The 22,245-nt window shown below is 38.7% G+C and overlaps 2 protein-coding genes across 4 annotated transcripts in view; one reads left to right on the plus strand and one right to left on the minus strand.

The window, feature by feature from the left end:
* The window catches only part of RALGPS2 (Ral GEF with PH domain and SH3 binding motif 2), a 115,228-nt gene that overhangs the window by 48,083 nt on the left and 44,900 nt on the right, over positions 1-22,245 (plus strand). For all 3 annotated transcript variants that reach the window (XM_031063302.1, XM_031063304.1, XM_031063303.1), the window contains exons 7-8: positions 1,508-1,600; positions 5,554-5,680. In XM_031063302.1, coding sequence (XP_030919162.1) covers positions 1,508-1,600; positions 5,554-5,680 — 220 coding nt within the window. The remainder of the gene's footprint in view (positions 1-1,507; positions 1,601-5,553; positions 5,681-22,245) is intronic.
* The window catches only part of ANGPTL1 (angiopoietin like 1), a 19,616-nt gene continuing 5,684 nt past the window's right edge, over positions 8,314-22,245 (minus strand). The window contains exons 2-5 of the mRNA XM_005428597.2: positions 20,229-21,084; positions 14,017-14,210; positions 12,263-12,533; positions 8,314-11,298 (exon numbers count right to left, since the gene is read on the minus strand). Coding sequence (XP_005428654.1) covers positions 11,111-11,298; positions 12,263-12,533; positions 14,017-14,210; positions 20,229-21,054 — 1,479 coding nt within the window. The 5' untranslated portion in view covers positions 21,055-21,084 and the 3' untranslated portion in view covers positions 8,314-11,110. The remainder of the gene's footprint in view (positions 11,299-12,262; positions 12,534-14,016; positions 14,211-20,228; positions 21,085-22,245) is intronic.

A 22,245-nucleotide genomic window follows, 5' to 3' on the forward strand; every position in this document is an offset into this window, starting at 1 on the left:
AAACATCCAACCCTTTCCACCTCACCCCACAAAATACTGATTACCCTTTACACTGGTTACTGAAGAATCTTCCCAAAAGAGGATGAGGAGAGGCAAGCACTTCATCACAAGGTGTGGGCAAACTTCCACTGTCAGCAGGGCATGCTGGAATCATGGAGGTCTGAGCCCCCAGAGTGGAAATGCTGCTGGGGTGCCATTAAAAGTGGCATTTCTGACTAATACTTGTGAGGACTTTGTTCCATAAAAGGCTGTAAGTTTCCTGACAGTGTATTAAGTGGAGAGAGAATCAGTTGCCCTGTTCCAAAACTGTTAGCCAGAAAACCATCCTTGGGTTTTGGCTTTCATCCTTCCAAATAGAGGCTCTCCTTTGGTGTTCAGCATTTAGTCAGTATTCCTTTGGTCTAGTTTTGTTGTCCTTTTGCCTCATGAAAGGCTTCCTAAGCAGGAAGTTAAGCTGAGTTTCAAATAGGAAAAAGGATTTCCACCATTTTTTGAATAGGAAGGGTTTCTTATTTTTCCTTGCTGGAATCCCAACCTACCTTGGTGAGTATTCCAAATGGATTAAACAAGATTTGCAATGCTGCGATTGAGTATCATTTCTCCTTAGCAAAGTCTCTCTGTTAGGGTTAAAACCTCAATTTGGGTGCACTGCACCAAAAATGAGTGTAGTTTGGATCTCTGAGAACTCACAGCTATCAGAACATCATTGCAGAAGAGCTTCAGGAAGAACATTTTCCTCCAGACTGTTTTTAAGCTTTCATGACAGTAGTACCCATAGTTACTTGGTCAAGGCAGTGGATAGTTTTGGAGACAGAGGGAAAGGAAAAAGAAAAGGGAGGGAAATTCCAAATGTGTGAGAAAATGCACTTAAACACGTTTTGTATGGGCTTTTTAAGGGAATTCTTTTACCCCAACATTTTTGCTGTTCAATTTAGATTGGGTTGTTGCTTTCCACTAGTTAGTTGTCATACCCCAGAAATGGCCTTTTCAGTGAGAGGAGTACTCCAGGGATGTGGCTTTTGAAATTTACCTCCTTGATTTCATCCTGCTAAGATATTTTTTGGGTGCTTTGATGTAGCCTTGGTCATTGCATAAACTCTAGGTACTGACATGATTACATCATTCACCACTGGGTTGTCCTTTCTGGTGTGCTGTTTTAAAATACTGTTGAATGCTATGAAAGGAATTTGTTGGGTTTGAATGTCAGAAAATTTCTGGCACTTCTAATATATTCCCCAAGATGTGTGTCTATATAGATATTTTTAAGGGTTCTCATGGGCTATGAAACAGCTAGTTAGTCTAATCCAAAACTATAGAGATGCAGTAAGGAAAAATTAGGAGGTGCCATAAAAGTGGTCTGTGTGCACAGCAGTTCACTGTAACACTTCATTTTAGACCATGCGAGATTTCTCCATCTTTATATTGTTATTTATTCTGTGATCACTATTGACAGCACTTGGAATGTTGTTTATTGTTGGGTTTTTTCTCTTTTTTTTTTTGTCCTCAGAAGCTGTATGAGCTGAATAACCTCCATGCCCTCATGGCAGTGGTGTCAGGCCTCCAGAGCGCTCCCATCTTCAGGCTGACCAAGACGTGGGCGGTAAGTGAGGAGCAGCAGGGCAGGGGAGAGGGGTTCACTTCTTCCCAGGTAAACACAACATACTGAAGCTTCTTTTCAAGGATGCAGCAGTTGCTACAGAGAGCTTTAACTGTGTACATAATGCTTCTCGTTCCTCTGAAATCTATGGTTTCCTCTTAATTTTTTTTTTCCGTTCTCCTGTAGAAATATTTTCCTCTGAAAAATAGTTCCCTGCAGATTCTGCTAAATGCAGAGGCTTCTCATTTGGCCAGAAGCTATTTTGTATTTAGTTGCTGGAAAATTCTGAATGCCAAAGTGGGTCATACTTTAATCATTTAGGGGTTTATACTGTTGGAATTTTTTTTTTTTGCTATGGAGAGCAGATGTTCAGAAACTCTTGATTCAGTTTCCATGAAGAGATTTGTTGTTTCTCTGACTGATAACTCTAGCACTTTTCATTATCATTTCATACTTACAACTCCTTTACACAGTGTATTTGTAATTCTGCCTTTGTACAGCTGTGAAAGGAGAGTATTCTTTGGAATCATTTTTGTCATCTGTTTTTTGACTGGCATTAATATTGTTTATCATTGTATCCTCGATTAGAAGAATATTAGGAATTACTTTTGCTCATTGATACTTCAGAGTTTAGAAAACAGTCTTTCTTCAGCCATATATTGTTTAGTTTTTCAGCTGTTTCAGATAAATGTGACATTCAGTGTGACAGAAAGAATGAGGTGATTGAGATACTCCTGTGCACAGGATACATATCACTAAAAAAAGCTGAAAGCTTTCCCTGAACACACATCAGTGCATCCTTGGATGTTGCAAGAAGTTTGTCTGATAACTGCATGAAAATGTCATTCAGTTGATAAATATTCCCAAATTGAATATAATTCACTTCTGCCAAGATACTCCTCTAGAATTCTGGTCATATTTTGCAAATGCACAATTAAGTTAGACATTGCTTCCAAATACCAAAAATCTCTCTGAGGAAATCTTAGTGAAATTAACACTTCAAAATTATCTCGAGGGGAACTTCTGGTTTTCAGACTTTCAGACTAATTTTGGAATTGATGCCTCAACAGTTTTATGTCACTGTGAGGCTGAGTCAATTTTTAAATCTTTTTGTGCACAGCTCAAATTAAATGTAGCTATTTCCATATATTAATAATAACCACATTAATTACTACCATGATAATGCCATTCAGAACTGGGAGTCCCCAGTTTCTTTTGATACTTGGTTATGCACTGGTTTGCACTCACAGAGTTTATTTGTGTGCTCTTGACATATGTATCAGTCATTAAAACTCATCCCTCTTCCAACCTCTGAAATTCCAGGTAGCTTCTCCCACATTTCTGCAGGTGTTTGATTCCTCATACAATCCCAAGTGAGTCTGTGCTTTTCATCATCTTACACGAGCCTTTGCAAATGCAAGTTGCAGGATAGCTCCCAGCAATGTGCACTGCAAACTGATTTAGTCATCCTTCTCTTGAAAGTTCAGCTTATAAATTCCTAAAGATAATTCTAAGCCTTTAGATTTCTGTATATTAAAAGCAAGGAAAGGCACACCAAGCCTTTATTTGAATCACAAAGGCATCTGGGCAAGTTGCATAGGAGCCCTACAAACCCTTCAACAAGAATTTCTTCTCCATTTCTGAGATGGTTTGTAGCAACCTCAATCAACTCGATTTACAAAGTCAGGAAAATAGCTGCAAGTATATTCATTCCCTAAAAAAAAAAAAAAAAGCCACCTTAAATGGTTGGAATCTAGAGTTTAAAGGAGCCATTAAATACTTGCTTGGTAATCTAATGTTCCTGAAAAAGATGGAATTCATGTCTTCTGACGGTATGTCTGCATTTGTCTGAAATTTGTCTCGCTCATTGCCTGCACACACTCTGAACTCTGGAGAATAGTAAGTGCTACTTTTAATGTGTGATTTGCCCCATTCAAAACTTGAGAAGAATTGTGAGCCTTTCCAAGAAAGTTCACAGAACAGAATATTCAGCTTCTCTCCATTTAATGTAAAGGAATTCTCGATGACCAGTGAGGGTTTGGGCAATAAAGGAAATAATCATTAAATATGTGAAGTGGGGTGAGCCAGCATCCTGAGACCTCATCTCTTCTTGCTGGCATTTTAAAAGGTTGTATTCAGTGTTGGCACACTACAGCCAGAAAGCCAAGAGCAATTTAGAAGGCTCCAAATCCTTCCCTGCTGCTATAAACTGTCAGCCTTAGCTTTTATTTTCTCTGCATATATACAGCTCTTTACTGTTCTTTTCGTCCAAGAGACAGAAGAAGAAACTTGATTTAAAAAAGAAGCAGCTCCAAAGCTGAAGGCTAAGAAATAGGTCCTTACTTGGCCCTCACAGAAACACTTCAAATGTTCTTGGCTTCTCTGGACTTTTCTCCCTGAGTGCAGGAGGTGGAGGCATGGCATGGATTGGCCTGGGAGCACCAGGGGAAGTCATGCAGGATCAGCTTGTTATGAGATGATCCAAAGAGCCTGAAAAGATACATCGGACTTGAATAAGAGTGTGCAAATCAGCATGGTTTGAGGAAAATACAGTTCATTTCATTCAAGTTTGAAAATATGTTAGTCTTGTCTCGCCTTTCAGTCTGCAAAACTACAAAAAACTTTCAGACATTAAATGATGGCAGAACATTTTAGGATATTAGAAACAAGCCTAGTCCAGGCTGATAAAACTTGGAACCAGCTTTGAGATGAGCTTCAAAAGTAAAATGTCACATTTGGGTGGTTGGAGTCACATCAGTCTGCTGCTTCCTTCTCCTGGAAGAGTCTGCAGTTCTCATTTGAGTGTTGGAACCAGACCTAAATTAAAGATGCTAGTTAATTGCTGGAATGTCAATGATGAGTATGTCTTGGGAGACAATTCACTCTCAACTATTGGCTTTCTCCTGAGATCCAGCATTCAGTTTGTCTGTCCTCATAAAGAGTTGATTATAGGAAATTGAAGTAAAAACAAATAATTTCAACAGTGAATTTGCAGAAGGGAGACTTCACTTCTGTCAGCCTCACCTAGGCTGATCTTTAACTGAAGTGAAAAGGGAATATGTGTAGAAATTCAGTGATCTGGCCCTTGTCATTGCATTGTAGGAGAAAAATTGTGACTGAGACTTGGAACACTGAATCTCCTGCCAAAATGTTTGGTGGGAACATCTTGCACTCTGTTAAATTCTGACTCTGAGTTGAAGTGAAGACTTTGAGGCAATTTTGCAGCAGCAATTCAGCAAGATGTTTGGAAAATATCTTTACTTACTTTCCCCATCTCTCAAACAAAGCCTGGTTGCTGTTAATTCTGTCAAAGGAAGGCATTGGAGGCAGGAGGAATGGATAATGAAGGAGAACCATGACTTTTAAGTTTTCTGTTCAGAGTGGACATTTCTGTGATATTAAGAGCCAGTAAAATTGCCAGTTGGCAGACAAATACAAGTCCATGAGCTTTCTGTAAAAAAAGCATAGATAAAATCCTTACTCATATCCAAGATAATAGCCCATACAAGCCACTGTGAAGAGAATTGACTCCATCCCATTCCAAGCCAGCACACTTTTGGGTAATCAGAATGAAAATGTTACTGGCATGAATACTGCTGAAGTGGACAGCACATGAAGTTCTGGTGTGTGTTAGCTAGATTTGTGTTTTGGTAACTTATATTGTTTCAGAAGGATCCTCCAGGACACCAGCATTTTTACCTGCTTAATTTTTAGAAGTATTTTAAAGTTTAACACCCAGAATTGTTGCTTTTCTTTGTAAACTTTCAAAGTGCTCCTCTTCAAGAAGTAAGTGGTGTAATTTTGAAGCAGTTGAGTTTAAAAAAAAAAGAAAAATCCAGCACACCAATAACAGCAACAACAATGGGGAAGTGGAAATCTGCTTGTAAGGTAAGGGTGAAAGAGGAAATCAAGATCAAACTTAAACTCATCTGGTTTTGCCTTTTTCCTTTGCGTAGTTACTGAGTCGGAAGGATAAAGCCACCTTTGACAAGCTGGAATATGTTATGAGTAAAGAAGATAATTACAAAAGGCTCAGAGACTACATCAGCAGCTTGAAGATGACTCCTTGTATTCCCTACTTAGGTAAGCAGCCTATTTCTCCAGTAATTACACAAGCTAAACACCATCTTTTAAACATTCAGGAAAGTCTGAGTACTTGAGTGGAGAATCTACAACCCAAGGTGATTCTGAGCACTCTGTATGTGGCAGGACAGAACCTCAAAAAGAAAAATACCTCTTAAAGATCACAAACACTGCAGGTTTTACATCCAGTATCAGTTTTCTAGGAAACTATTTTGCCACGTGTTGTACAGATACAATGACTTCTGGAGAAGTCATTGTATCTGTAGCCCTCCTAAATACTAAATACTTGGCTGTTCTGCTAGCCCTCCTAAATAATAAATATTTGACTGTTCTAATAATGATGGCTTTTAATTTATAAGAAGCTATAAATTGCAAGCCTCTGAGAGAAATAAATACAGATCTTAGAGTTTGGAACATGGTAAAATGTGGAGATATTGCTGCATTTAATATGCACCAATGTGACAAGAGAAACTAGGCTGTTATGACTGAGTCAGCCTTCTGGAATAATTATTAGTAAATTATAATTCTATGTATCTAAAAACTACATAAATGCATTTAATATGTGTTGGTTTTGTTTACAAGCTAATTTAGTGCTACTTAAACTAAACAGGCATTAAAATGATAAGTGTGCTGTTTTTAATGTAGCTTTTGTTTCATGAGCTGTTGGTAATCACACAAAATTAAGGCACTGTATATCCAATTCTTTGTATTTTTGCAGATAATAAGTTGCTCTTATACCTGAATTCAAGATGAGCTCTTGTGGTCATTAAGGCCTATTAAACTTCAATTTCTGTTCCTGAATTTTGATACTTCCTTTACTCTGCTGGACTGTTAACTTTTCCTGGGTTAATTGGTTGGATTTTACATGCTTGCTACAGAAACAGAAAAAAATACTTCACTGTGGGGGACCAGATTTTAATGCCCTGTAGTGTTTGGCACAAACACTAAGGCACAAAAGGAAATCAAATATTGTGTAATGTGATGAACCATGGAGCTTTCCCATCTTGTGTACATGGACAATATAGAGACTTGATATATAGTTCTGAAATGCTTCTTATTCTGATGCTTTTAACCTGTATGCCATGGTTTTTGAAACATGAAGCCAGCATCAAATTGTTTTCTTGCTGGTTGTAAAAATCTCAAGCCAAATATTGGGAAACAGTTTTTAAGTTTTATTCAGTTACAGATGTTTTCCCCAATAAGTTGCAGCTTCTTGTGTAACTTTTGCATTAGAATAACCTTTGGGCTTGACTTGATAGTTTGAAGTGAAATATATAATTCTTTTCTGTTAAGAAAGAAATGCTCTTTACTGTGACCTGCTGTAGTTAAAGCATGTGTTGTGACCTGGTTTCATGTGATACCAGTTCTTATTAGTGACATAAGGAATGTCCTCTAGCCTTTTTTAATTCTCCAAAAGAATAGTGAATCCCCACTGGTGCACTCCCTCTAAAATTAATTTTGTGCAGTTTAAAGAAGTGGCAAAAAGAAAAACATTGCCTTGAACATACAGTCATGCTAAATCTGGATCCACTTTGGAGGATTGATAGCTGAGTCCAAGTTTTCTCATTTGATAAAAGCTTTAATCTCTGCTAAGACCTGAGTAGATTTGTTATTTCTTCCATTTTCTTCCCAAGGCATTTTTACTAATATAAGAGTCATTTGGAACAGAAGTGACTTAAACTGTTTGTTTAACTTACTGTTTTAAGCTGATCAGTTACAGCTTAGAATCCCTAAAAGGAATACTTCTGCTGTAAGATTCTGTAAGGGAGTAATGCTGCTCCTAGTTTTGGAAGGCCTGCCTAGAAGTCTGCGTATGGAAATGGTGATCATGGCGTGTGCAGGGCAGGGATTCCTCAGGAGAACCATTCTGTGGGGGAGTGGGGGCTTCTTCACTCCTGGTGGGGAGAGCCAGCAGATGCCACACTCCCTCAAAATGCTCTTTGGAAGAGTGTAGGGCATCAGACTTGTCATACAATTAAATTTGCCATTGCAAATCCCCTCTAGAGGAACACTGGTCATGGATATCTCTGTTTGGAAGGTCACAGCGAAAGTGAGCATATAAAGGAATTTCAGCTGCAATTTCAAGGATGAATGTTTCACCCTTATGCAGCCAAATACCAGATGTGGGTATAGATTTTTTTTTATGCCCATCTTGGCATTATAAGAAAAAGCTGAAGTGCTTTCTTGGTGTAGGTTTTGCCAATAGGAGTGGAGCCACAGAAGTACAGATTTCCACAGCTCATCCTCTGTGGACAAGATAATGATGTGCTTCCACATTTAGCTGGGGAGAGGAAATAAAAATGTTTCTCAGCTCCTTGCAGCAGTGATTGTGATGTGATTCCAGAATTCTAGAAAAGCAGGTGAGAGCAGCACATCATCAGTGTGCACTCACTTAAATGGGAGTGTGAAAAGCTGTGCAACATCAATAAATACGTTCAGCATCAGGCCCTTGATACACAGTGTGGGATATGTCATCAGTGTTGCATCACCCAGACAGCTGAAGCAGCCAGAACAAATGGGAGCTGTGCATGTGATGTTCTATTTCACCTTAGAGTAAAACCCTCTTCTCCAAGGGAGTCTCATTCCAGAACTGTGATCCATTTGAGATTGCACAATGAAACAACTGAGCCGTATCTTGAGAAGTAAGGTTTTTATTTAACTAAGCAGTACTACCTTGTGAGATATTTTTCTTATAGCCATCTTTGAGGAGTGATATCCAGAAAGAGAAAAGCTGAAAACAGGTTATTAAGTAATCATCTGAGGAATATTCAGCTGCTTCAGTGATAGTGTTTGCAATAGATTTTGGAAACAGATGTGAAAACCGTGTTTCAGGTTTCATACAAGTTGAACTTTCTTGAGGTCTGCCTGGTTAAATTTGGACTGATGGTAGAGGAATGGTGAAGGCTTTATCCTTCCCTTCTGAATACCCAGGGCAAGAAGCCTGAGGGATGCTACAGGCTCTTTTGAAAATCTTTCAAAAGAAAAGGTGTGAGAGAAAACATTGAACTTTTAAAGTCATTCACCCTGCTTAGAAAATTCAGCCCAAAAGCTGCAAACTGATAGAGTTACAAGCACTTGAAAGTGAGTTATTATACAGAGTATGAACCAACCTGAAGAAGACTTGCTATGCTTTCCTTCCTCATAATCTTAAATTGGCAACTTAATTAACTCTTTCCTTTCAGAGCACAGCATTTATACAGTCTGAGGTTTCTGGGTGGATTTTGTAATGATGTTTAATTAATGCCATCCTGCAGCTTTAAACTGGGGAAGGCTCACTTTTTAGATGTCTAATATATAAGATTTAATTACAAGGTTGAGTGCAAGCTAATTTTACTTTGGGGTTTCTGCAAAGTACACCTTTCACTGAGTGCCCTGAATAAACAAACACTGTTTTTGTAGCAGGCAAGAGATTCATGGGGTAAAATACGCTCTCTGCCAAGGAGAGGAAATCTGCCTGTTGAATGAACTAAAAGCTGTCAGAAGTGATCATTAAAGGAATGTTTTGGAGGGCATTTTCCTTTTTTTAAGTTTACCTGAACTGCTCTTCTATCCAGCTACCATAGAGAAAAAAGGAGAGGCTATAGAGAGTCAGAATTTTAAGCATTTGCAATTAAAAAATGTTTTGCAAGACACTCAATCAATGAGGTCTGTATGATATTTGTAACAAACAAATATTCCTTATATGAAGAACAATTCCAGAATTGTAATCATAAACATTTGTGTCAGTTAAAATTCTTGGAACTTGGGAATGGAATATGCTGGGACTGATTCCCCACCGCTGCCAACCCCAATTAAATATTGGTGGAACTGGTTGGCTTTGATCTCTGACCAAAGATTTAACTACAAGCCTTGCAGCCATACATTATCAATGAAGCTTTATCTCTGCTCCAAAGGGTGTGTTCTGAAAGCAAAATGCTGGTTTTTCTCCTCTGAATTACATCTGAGGCTTTGCATAGTAATTGATATTGACTAATTTAGCATAACAATAATACTAGATTATGGTTTCTTATTTTAAATAGGGACAAAGTTCCTTACAATCCTGGAGGCACCTATGGGTTGCTAAACAAACACATTGATTACAGTTCAGAACAGCATATTCAGTTTTACATAATATAAAATTAAATTTAGCAACCTGTGTGGCTATAAGTGCAGTTATAAAATAATTTTATGTAACAGGAAGAAAGATTCTGGTACCTAAGGCAAATGTTTGGTTGCATCTGATTTTGGAAATATCTTCTTTTGAATCAATGTGTGATATAGTTTTTGTTAAATGTTGGGAAAGTATTTTCTATTTAATTTCTTAAATTACTTATTAATTCCAGTGAAAATCTGATATCTAGAAGCTAAAATTTAGTCTAAACAGTATCAAAAGTTGTATAGGGGTAAGGGAAGGGAAACATCTGTGTCATAAGAGCAGCCCAAGTTTGGGATGTCAGGGAGAACACACTCAGAGCTGATTTCTAACCTTTGTTTTACTGTGGGAGCAGAAAGCAGTGTTGAAGGAAAACTTCTAATATTCAGGGATATATATCTCATATCTCAATGACTATGTGTGAATGCTTGGTCAACCCTCATCACTCCTAATTGGAGCAGGGAAGTGTCAAGTCATGATTTTAGTACCAGGACCTTCAGTTTTGCCATTTAATTTCAAAGTTTAATTAGAAAGCTTGAAAGTAAAAAAAGTACCAAGTAATTTGATTGTCTCAGGTTTATCAATAATTTTATACAATTGATTTTCTTATGCAAGGAACATTTTGCCTGAATTTTTACAGAAGGTAGAGCTTGCAGATCTTAGCAGTGTAGAGAATTCCCTAAGAAGTTCTGTACTTTGTGTTAAATTTGCCTCTTCATTTTGAAATAATTGTTTGTTGCAAAAATCTCTCTCTGCTGGCAAAGCTAAAATTTTTTATGTAGGTTCTTGGAGTAAATATCAAACAGTAATGTGAAGTCATATTTTTCATTGAAAGTAATACCAACATTTTTAAATAAATTGTTAAATAACTAACCAATTTTCACATTAAAGCAAGACAATGTCATTTCACATATTTACATTTAAGGGTTGAGCTAACCTGAAAAAGCATAAGCTTTTTGAACTGGAAAAGCTTATATCTTGTCAAAGACCTGGAATTTTTTACCAGTTTTGACTGTTTACATCGAGCGTGTTGATCTTCAAAAAAAAAGATAAATATGCTTTGCAAGCACAAATATCTGCTTTTGTGAATGTGTGTTTAAAAAAAAACACTGTCACAGTAGAGAAGGGTCCTAATAAAGGAGAGGGGAACATGACAGGGGAAAGAAGACAGGAAAACTGTAGACCTGCTTTTTGCAGGGGCAGATTGTGCAAAATAATGATTAAAAAGTAACATTTTTTTTTTTTCTGGAGCTCAAACACTGAGAATTTTATATGGGAGCACTGTGGGATTTTCCTCCTCAGTCTATAGGTCTGATCATCATCTGAACTGCTTTCAAGGAGTAGGAACCTCCCCGGTACTCAGCCCAAAAGATTCCATCCTGGTACTTGCTCCTGTAGTGGCCCCCTCGGTACCAGACCCCGTTGAGGTTGGAGTGGGCACAGGCGTTGTACCACCAGCCACCCTTGTGGAAGTGAGCACAGTTTCCTGTGGAACAGAAGGACATGGGTGAGCTTCAGCTTTGAGCAGTACAAAGGGAGGTTTGCTAAATGTTTTCATATTGTGGCTTATTCACAGAGGCAGCTTGGAAGTATTTCATAGCCTGTTGTGGTCGCAGCTTGCTGTTCTTGCTAAGTTATGAATTCTGGTGTAACAGCAGCCATTGCTGGAGGGGGGGTTATTGACATGGTCTTTAATGTGACAGCTGAAAATGAAGGAGAGAGCTCTTCTCAGCCTGCCAGCACTGCTTGTCCATGAGCTAACACCCAAGGAACTCGGGTTATGTGCTGTTTAGAAATACTCCAGCGGAAGCAACGTGAGTTGATACAGCCCCGAGCAGCACACAGGGCCAGGGTTCCACAAAGAGCTGCTTGTAACTTGTGTTTTTACTGTTACAGGCTTGTCTAAGAGTTTGCAGGATTTGTCCAGCTTTATGGTTATTGACAGTTGAGGAAAGGCAGTTGAAGTATTGCACTCCCCAAGCTTCCTGTTACTGCAAGGGAAGAACTGGCGGAAATGAGAGAAAGGGAGCTTTAAGGAGTGCAAAAACCAAATGATGGGCCCCTTTCTTAAGTATTAACCTCTGCACTCTTGCAGTTCCTTTCATGCTCTTCAGAGGCTTTAGTTCCTGGCGATTCTGTGGCAGCAGCACTACTCAGAGATCACCTGGACAAATACTCTGGTTGCAGTCACATGCAAGTGATGAGCTAAAAAGAAAATTGCTGCAGAGTGTTGTCAGTGAGGGTGATTGATTTTGAATTTCTGACAGGTGTAGGGGCTCGAAGGGGGCCTTTCCAATGTGGTTTTTATCATCATAGATTCAAAGCATCTCCCAGTAGGGTTATTTTACCAGAATTTGCACACTTTTTTGGTCCTATGCTGTATTTTTTGAGGCGATGTCACTGGTGGAACACACTTAACTCACTTTTCACAGGCACACCGCTTTGCTTACCTGAATACATGTCCCTGTCCCTGTCCAGTGTGGTGAATTGCTTTCCATTGTGCCATATCATGGAGTCTCCAGCGTTGCCCTGGTAGGTGCCCAGGCGCAGGCGGTAGAATTCGCTCTCGGGCTCCAGGCGGAAGCTGCTGTACTCTGCGTACACCTTCTTGTTGCTCCAGTCCTCCAGCTCAATCAAGAGTCTGTAATTATCCTGATTGGTGAGCATGTAGATGTTTTCCAGTCCCAGCCAGTACTCTCCATCAATGTTCCCAAATCCTTTCTGTGCAAAAGAAGATGGGAAGGTGCTGTTAGCTTAGTTCTCTGTTTGTTAAAACATTCATCGGCAGGAGTGTGATAAACCAGGGGCACATGGGTACTGAGAGCCTCTGAACTTCTGAATGACTTCAGCCCATGCATTCAAGTGCTTTATTTTGCTGCATTGGGACTGCTAAGCTGCATGAGATGCTGCCAGCACCATTAATGGTGGCAAAACATCTCTGTTCTTTCTGTCCTCCTCTTTTTAAGGTAAAGGGAGGGAGAATAGGGAAACTGAAACACTATTTCTAGACAAAGCTAAGGAGATTTGTGATAATGGGTGAATAATGGAATTTTAGGTTATAATTCCAGGTTGAAAAAGGTATTTATGATTGCACAGTGTCAGTGTTCAAGGCAAATAACTTCTTTTGCTTCTGTATTGCAACTGGTGTTGTTTTTTACTGTGAATTTAATCACACTATTCCTCTGTGTTCTTTACAGGATTTATTAGAAATTAAATATAAAAGACATATTTTCTTTCAAATCACTCCCAGCACAGTAGCTGTGAAGTGATATTTCCTATCTGCTGTGTGCTTTCCCCAAGTAAACCAGTGTTGTTAGTGTTTCATGTTGCATTAGGTTCAGGATGTTTATGATTGCTTTATAAGGCACTCCATAACTGCCTTAAAACATTTTATAACATTTAGCAACTCCAGAACCAACCATGGACTGCTCTGAGAAGTAAAGGCTTTGCATAATTATTTGTTTGACTGATTATTGAATAATTGTTTTAGTTATTATTGATTTAGGGATTAATATTTGAATCACAAATTTCCAAAAATGCAAGAAGCTAAAATCCTCATGTTAATTTGTGTCCTATATATAATTATTATTATTAATATTATTACTATCGTTATTATTATCCCAAACAAATTATTTTCAAATTTCCTATTTAGCATGTAATTCCTCCAGAGCAGCATCCTTTTGTCATCCTAGAGATTCTGCCTGCTAGTGCACAATATCACAGCAACACACAGCAGTGTTTCCTTTCACCAGCCTGACATCTTTAGGTTTCTAACCTAAATTAATGGGTGGAAATTACTTCCTTTAATTCATTATTAGAACTATTTTTAAGCTAAGCCCTCAATCCAGCAAATCTCTTAGTGTGTTTAAATGAATAATTTCGCTGGCTGAGTTTGCTTATTCATGAGGGAGACAAATGAAGCTTTACAAATACTCACTGTAGTTCTCAGTGTGTTAATAAAAATCATGTGTTCAGTTAGAACTTTGTAATTAATGACTTCCCAGCCACTGTCTAGAATAACATGTGTCCCATTTGCGTTGTGCATTACAAAGCCAGGCTGTCTCAGCCAGGTTGGTTCATACAAAGTTAACTGTGCATGGGGGGAAATGGGACATTCTCACTGAAATGTGGTTGCCTCTGAGGGATGATCACTCTTTTCAATTATCTTTCTTTGCCCACTGATGTTCTGCATTCTAGAATTTACCTTGTAACTGTCCCAGTTCCTGAAAAAGTTGACAGATCCATCTGTCCTCTTCTGGATCACTGCCCATCCTCCAGGGTCCAGGCTGTTCTCACACCACAGTTGCATTGGCTCGTTGCTGTTTTTGGGTTTGATCATGTAAATCCCACTGTTGGCATGCCCAGCTTCCCTGGCTTGTTGGCAGTCTTTGAATGGACCTTTTGGAAAAGAAATACTGTAAGCCTCCAAGATTGGCTGTGCAGTGCCCTTTGTCCAGGAATATTTTGTAATGGAAAGTCAGGAATTCAGTTAAGGTATAAACCTACCATGGAAAACAGTGCAAAAAGTTGCTGTCTGAGTTTAATTGTATATATAAATAAACATGTCAGAATCCTCTCTCCATGTGTTTTGGAACAAAAATTTCATTTTGCTAAATAAATAATGGACTTTGGTTACCAGCACCTGATTTTTTGTCTGCTGTGGCAAAGGTTTATACTTTTATATATAAGTATACTTGTATACTTTATACAAAGTATACAAGCAGCTCTTGATACTGAGAAACAATATGATTTTTTTTTTCATTAATTATTTCCTTCTCTTGTGCAAAAGGCAGATATCAATTTCCTTCATTTTCTGGCACGCCAGTTTGAAACTGGTGGAAGTAAAAACCAAAACAAACCCAGGATACCCAACCAGCCCTACCTATTTCTGAATAGATACATAGTTTGAGAGCTGCTATAAGAAATATCTACTGCCAGAGTCTACAGATATGGGATTTTTCTCTTAGAGAGAATTCTTATGTTGCATTATTTTCTGCTGTTATGTACTTAGGCAGTTTGAGAATTAGGCTGTTACATGTGGAGAGAACTCTTCTTAAGTTTCCTGTGTCATCCTGGCGTGATGTGTGTAGATGGATACTGATGAAGGAAATAAGCAAGCAATGGAGAAGGATTTTTGGGCAGCTGAAAGGACTCACATATTTGTTCTCAGGGCTGTGGTTGCACAAAATTCCTGTTGCTGTTGTGAGTGCTGCTTGAAAGCTCTGTTTTAGTCCATGTGAATGGTGGTTTTACAAGTAACACTTAGAGAAGACCATCTGGTAATTCTCTGAGAAGGATGCAGCTTACATGTCTCTGAAAATTTTGCCTAGTTTGCCTTTCAATTTTTAGTAATGTTTTTATTTTTTCCTTTTTGAAAAAATTTTGTTTGTGTGTCATTACTTCAGTTGATTTAAAGAAACTGGTAATTTACTAATGAAAAGCAAAGTGTGTTCTGATGACTAGTTAGTGGTGGATGCCCTAAATGTGTTTGAAAACTCAGCATATCTGAAAATAAATTAGCTACAGCTTTTCTCTCCTTCCAGAGGGTTTATTTTCTCAAATCTTTTTGGAAATTCAGAGAGAACTCATCAGTCACAGAAACAGCTCATGTGCAAAACAGCATAGAAAAAATTTGTTGAGGTTATTCTTTAATCAAAAGTAGAGGCTGAGGGAAAGGCACTTCGCTACAGATTAAGCTTGTGTGACAAAAGCAAGCTGAAAATTGCATTTTTTTAAGATTTTCAGGTAGTAGTTGTCAGTTGGACAAGTATGTAATTAGCAAGAAATCTGTAAAGCATAATTAGAGTGCATGAAGCTTGTGTGTCTAATGAGAGGTACTCAGAGCTTGTGGCTGTGACAGGAATGTCACAGACACTGAGCCATTGCTGTAGGTATTGTGCACTGTCAGGATTGGCATGGCTTTGTCATTCTTCCAGTGCAAGCAGTGGCACCTCAGGAAAGAAATCCTGTAGCTTAGGTATACAAGTGCTTTTTTCCCCCTCTTGTTCACAATTAAAATTCCCAGAGTTTGTCCAGGGGATGGATAATTTCCTGGACTAAGCTGGGTCTCATTCCCCTTCCTTGATCTCTCTGAAGTAAATTTGGGGGCTCTATAACTGAACAGGGATGTTGTTCCAGAAGTAATTTTGTAAAACAATTATTGCTTTAGGAAAAATATGAACAAATAAACCATATATTTTGTAGTGTTAATTGAACACTAAGAATGGTTTAATTAGATCTGCTGTTATCTGAGTGTTATGCCACATGATTATTATTGGAGGAAGACTTGAGCATTTGTTTTTTTCATGAGAGACCCAAGCAGATGTTTGGGGTCATTTTAAGCAGTTTTTAAGGCAGACAGAATTGTACCAGTCTGTTTATGTAGTACTTGGATCACTTCTGGAGTTCAGCTGGCTTTAAGTTCACAGGATGCAGCTCATGTGCTTTGATGCTCAGCTTTGTCTGCATTTATTAACATAAATTAATGTTGTGGTAGAGGTAAGAGACTTCTGCTCTGAATGTAAGGAAATCCAACATATCCCATAATTTTTGGTGTACAGCTTTGAATCTTTTTACTGAAGTAAATTCTTTGTTAGGTATAATTATTTCATGTTCACGTTATAAGAACTGATCTTGTTCAGGAAATACTGAGGTTTGTGAAAGTGAGAGATTCTCCACAGCGCTGGTGTGGGTGGAGGCTTGATTGATGAAAAAAGCATGGATTTCTGTTTAAATTTTTACAGGTTTTATAGTTTATGTCAGGACTAAGTATCTCATGCACATCTAGTCTTTTGTTACAGTCTGTGTACATAAGTCGCTGAGACAGTGCTAAGTCAGAAATACTCTGAGAAGATGATCTGCTAAATATTTCATTTCCAAAATTGTGGCTTAGATTAATGATTTAGTGCAGACCATATTCTGTGCTAAATTAAATGGAGAAGAGATTAAATATTTTAAGTTGAAAGCTTGATAACTTGATGGCTGAAACCCATTTTGAGATGCCAAATGTTATCTTGAGCAGATGATACAGAACTTGTGCTTGTATAAGTTTCATAGGGAGGATTTTGGGGGCATTAGTAGAGGAAAAGTCCAAAATAAAATTGGACATATATTAAAAAAAGAAGCTATATTGTTAACCAAGAGGTATTAGAAATTATTATATGGGGCAGTGTTTAATTTTCAAGTTTCACTTGAAACTACTTTTTGCAAAAATAGTGGCAGTAATTTTAGGGGTCACTGGTTATTATTCCAAATGTTAAGGTAATTGTGACAACTACAATTCACAGGTATGTCCAGATCCAGGCTCATAATCCTGTCTGTGACCACATTAACTTTCTTCCACTTTTAGAGCAATTTTTGTACAAAATAACTACCATACTCAGAAAACAGAACTTCATCCTTTTGTTCCCCATATATTTTGCATTTTACTCTCCTCTCACAATAATCAGATGCAAATTGACCTTTCTGACCCATCTGCTGCATGCAAGTATTTGTGAGGAGGTGCAGGTATTTGTTCTGACATCAGTCTTTATCTGGCCTGTTTCAAATTGGGACTGTCTGGTTTTCATTGGTCTTTTTTGACATCTTTATACATTCTGAAAAATCTTTATCTTTTAACCGTAAAGATGTTTCTTCTATGACCTGGTTTTGATTCTGTGCACCATGAAATCTGTTTACCTTAATTTTAAAAATCAGTGATAGGGACTGGGCATTGTGTTGGAATGTCCAAATTTTGGTTGTGGTAACTGATGCTCTACCAGCTGTCGCAATTCTGAGCCTCCCTTTCCCAAGCACTGCAAGAAACACTTAAACTTCCAACTCAAGGGTCTAGTGTTAAAGGAAGGTGAAATAATGTTACAGTTTCTTTGTGTTCTCTTCCAAAAATGGATTCAAACTCTCAACTTCTAGGGGTGGAGGGGTCAGTGAACACCAGGGTAGATAACTCAGAGGATAATACTTAGTGCTGTTGCATCTTTTGTACGTGCAGCCGGCGTGAATTGAGAAAAAGATGTGTTGAGAGCAGAACCTGGAAGGGAGGCTTTGCTGGGAAGCAGGAAGTCGTGGCTTTTTTAAGAATTGTACTTGTGCTGTCTGACCAGACATCAGCAATGCTTTGATATGAGCTGTTTCCTTTCTGTCATGATGTGCCACTGAAATTCACATGACATCTGGCATTTTGCTTGGGCTCATGCCTGAATTTTCTGCAGACTTTGAATAAAAATAGTTGTTCTTTACATGAGCAGCTGGTTGGGTGTAATGCTGCAGAACAGTCACAAATGAATGTTTGGCTTCATCTTAGGAACCAAGTTCAACCTTCAGCTGTGACTAAAAGCAATTTGAAAGAAACAAAAACAAAACAGCCACCTAAACCCAAAACCCCACACCAAACCCTTTTGCTGTGCTAGCAGAAGCCAAGAGCAAGCATTCAAAGGGAAGTCTGAGAAAAACTTGGTTTTCTGAATCCTTGAATTTTTTTAAAATAGCAATTCTGTCAAAATTTCAATAAAGTGAGAAACCTGATAGAGTTCAGGGCAGCTCAGAGGTAGTTAATTGTCTTGTCACTAATTTTGATTCCTAGTGATACATGAATTTATCTAATGACCTAAAGAGTGTAACATGTGAAGATGAGATACAGTCACCTGAATGTGTTTTCATAATATTTATGGTTTTGGTTTAACTTGCCATCCCCCACTGACAACAGGTACTGGGAGTGTAGTTACTGATTTTAAATTTTCAAAGCTGAGTGTCTCTAGTTGGATTCAGCCTCAATTCAATTATCCTTTCAAACTTACCACTCTTGAATATTTCAATAAACACTTAGAGACTCATTGCATGACTGTGTTGGTGGATTTAGATGTTCATTTTAAAGCAGGTCAGAATAGAAGGATGAAAATTCTTCTAATAGAATTTTCTTCAAATGTAAGTAGAAAGGACAAAAACTTGAAATTATTTAATTTGTTTATGATTAATTAGTTCCTCTTATTCACTCTTGCCAACTACTGTAACATGTAGATAGCAGGCATCATCAAAGCAATGGGTAAATATTAGAAAATTTATGCTAATACTGAATTTTCATATTTTCATAACTCAAATCCAGCTGCAGAAAGCAACCCCAACACTTTGTGACTTGAAGGTGAGTATTGTTCAGATTGCATTTCTGGGTATTGCCATTTCAACAAATTCATCTCAGGGAGGTTTAGGCCAATTGGCAAACTAAAGCTTTCCCTGGGAGGTAGAAGGGGGAGAGAAAATCAGGAGCAAGAGTGAGCTACACCAGTATTTTAAATTCTTCTTTCTGTTTCTGTGGCTGGGTGTTGGAACCCTGGTTACTGAGAATTTTAGACTTTCTGTGCTGACAGGCACTGACCCCCAAGAGAATGCTGCATTTGACCTGAGGCCGTGGAGAAGGCTTCCAAAATTGAATGGTAAAACTGAGACTATGGATGTGGAGTTTGAATAGAAGAGTGTAATGTCACATGGTAGAAAACTTAGAGTTTCAGGTTATAGAATATAGTAACATAATAATAATATAATAATAATATAATGAGTAATATAGTATAAAGCAAGATGGAGGTTTTAGAACAGAGGCTGGTCCTTCTTCTTCACCACCTTCTCCACAGGTTTGGGTGGTTTTGTGTAATTGGATAAAAAAGTCCACGTTGCGGGACATGGGTGGTTGGTTATTGGGTTAAAAGTCAAAATAATTTAGGTGTCATTTCTTAATTGGACAGTTTATCCTTAAAAAGCCTCGTAGAGAGAGAGACACAGCTCCATTTTTAGTTTCTTAGAGTGAAGTGCTGTAGAACTCACACTTAATAATATAATAGAGATAAGAACTTAGAGTAAAAGCAGGGCAGCCCTGATGATGGCAGAGATGAAAAGGACTCCATCTTATCAGAAGGCTAATTAATTACTTTATTATACTGCATTATTCTATACTATATTACACTGAATCTGCCAAGCACTCAACTCAACTGCACTCAACTGCCCAGAATCTTGTGACTGTCAGCCAACAGCCCTGACACACACACACATGGATTCAATTGGTCAAAGAATCAAAACACCATCACCAGAATCCAATTAGCAATTCCCTTCAGGTAAACAATCTTCCACAGTGCATTCCACTTGTGAACAACAAGAGGAGCAGCAATTGTGAGATAAGAATTGTTTTTTCTCTCTCTGAGGTGCGAAGAATGTGAATCCCAGAAAATATCCTTGGGAATTTGTGCCTTGCTTTTCTCTGTGAAGAGAAATGCGGCTACAAGAACTAACAAACCTCTGAGTCCAAACAAGAAATACCATCTCGCGCTTTTAATCCCTACCCTGGCAAAAAGGAAGCAAAGATTCAGCAGTCAGGACGTTTTCCCTCAGAAGTGGGGAGATCTCAGGTTAGATAAATAGTGACAGGTAACTCACCCTCGTTGATCAGAGCCAGAGGGGGCACTCTGAAAGGGCTCTTTGTGGGAGCAGTGGCGGGGTCAGGCGGTGGCCGTACGTCTCTGTCCCGGGGGTAGCTGGGGTCTCTCTGGATCTCGTTGCCCCCCAGCAGGACAGGAGTGTAGGGCTGGCTGTTGGGGATGTGCTGGGGCACCACCTGCACCAGGGGCGGGGGCCCATGGGGGTCCTGGCGCGAGAAGATCCTCAGGCACTGCTCCTCCAGCAGCGAGATTGTCACAGACTGGTTGTTCACCAGGTCGGTTAGCGACGCGTATTTTACTTCCAGCTCCTTGTATTTTGTTGCCATCTTCAGCATTTCTGTGGTAACATTAAGGACTTTGTTTTCCAGCTGGGAAAGCTCGAGTGAGTTGTCGCGCTTGCGAATTATCTCGTGCAGGAGCTGCATGTACAGTTGGGTCACACGAGAGTTCATGTTCCGACTTTCTTTCCTCAGTAGTTTGACTTCGTTCACAATGTTCCCGTCCACATCCACCACCAGCTGCAAAATGTCAATCTCCCTCTTCTGCTTGGACAGCACATCCTTCAGGTTCTCAATGTCCATCCTGGTGACTTCATCTTTCCTGTTCCCAGTGCCCGGGTCATTCGTGTTCACGCAGATTGGCCCTGTGATTTTTTGTTCTGGGACCAGGAAGGTGTAACCACATTTCTTCCCTTCCTCTGGCCCATCTGCTGAGCGAGGCTGCCTCTGCTGGGGCATCTTGCTCGGCGTGGATTGCTCTGCACAGCGCCCGATAGACAGCAGCAGGAACAGCAGGACACCCAAAGTCCACTTCAGTATCTTCATTGTAAAGCAGGTGTGACCACTGCCAGGAGCCTGTTGAACAGATAAAAGATCAGTCATTCAACCAGAGGCATAACTAAAGCTCCTGGACTTTTAAACTGCCTAAACTGATGGGTTTGCCATGCTTGCGTGTTTGCAGCCAAGCCTTTGGCATCTCTTCCTTGGAGTTAGATTGCATTATATTGGCTGGCTGTTTTGAGCAGGAAACACTATAATTTAGATACAGGATTTAGTAAAGGAGTTGTTGCAATGGGTAACTTTTCAGAAACATTGTTGTGCTTAGATCTTGTGTTGCGCTCCATTATCAGATCACTCAGATCTGTGCTCACTGCAATTACCTGCACAAGGTTATGGAGCATGGAGTGCTTGCAAAATCCCTCCAGGAAGGGAAGGAGGGAGATGAAATTATTTATATAAATGTTGGAATTTGGATTATATAAGCTTTTCTGCTCTTCCTTTAGCTTTATATAGAGATAGATATGTATAATTTGTTAAATACTATATACATACTGATTCATATAAACACCTATTTTTCAAGTTTATATATACACAGTTTTAGTAGACTTGAAAAATGCATCTTTAAGACTATTTTTGGACATGAGTGTTAGGCAGGAGATTAGATATTGTTGCAAGCATCAAAAATTACTTACTCAAGTGACTCTGAATTTGTAAGGAAAGCTTTGAACACTGTTTGCTCTGCATGTGTGTCCCTATTCAGTTGTCCTGAGGTGAACATTTAGAATTGTTGCCACACTATTTTTGTATCTCTGAGAACAACTTTATCCAAATAATGCTGAAGTATCAGGTATGTTTTCATTATAAAAACCATACTGAAGTGTTTCATTCCTCTTTTGAAGAAAGCTAGGAATTTCTTTTAACTCTAAAGAGTTAAAGTGCAATGATAAAGATCTGGGAATATTTTTTGAGACCTGTTTTTTAGTTTTAAATATTTGAGATGATAAACAAAGGTAGCACTTAAATAAAGAAAAAAAACCTTCATTTTTATGGTTTGTTTGCTCTGTGAATCAGATCACTCTTCTTATCTCAACTGTTGATCTGGCTTTCCTTTCCAGCCTCCTTTTGCCAACTTTTGGATAGCCTTTCTACAGTGGCCTTTGGATAATTACAAAGAGTAATACAGTAAGAGCAGGCAAAGTTAATTATCCTTCTGTTCCTGCTGGGTCCAAGTGGAAG

The sequence above is a fragment of the Geospiza fortis genome, unplaced genomic scaffold, assembly GCF_000277835.1.
Source record: "Geospiza fortis unplaced genomic scaffold, GeoFor_1.0 scaffold506, whole genome shotgun sequence".
NCBI classification, from domain to species: Eukaryota; Metazoa; Chordata; class Aves; order Passeriformes; family Thraupidae; genus Geospiza; species Geospiza fortis.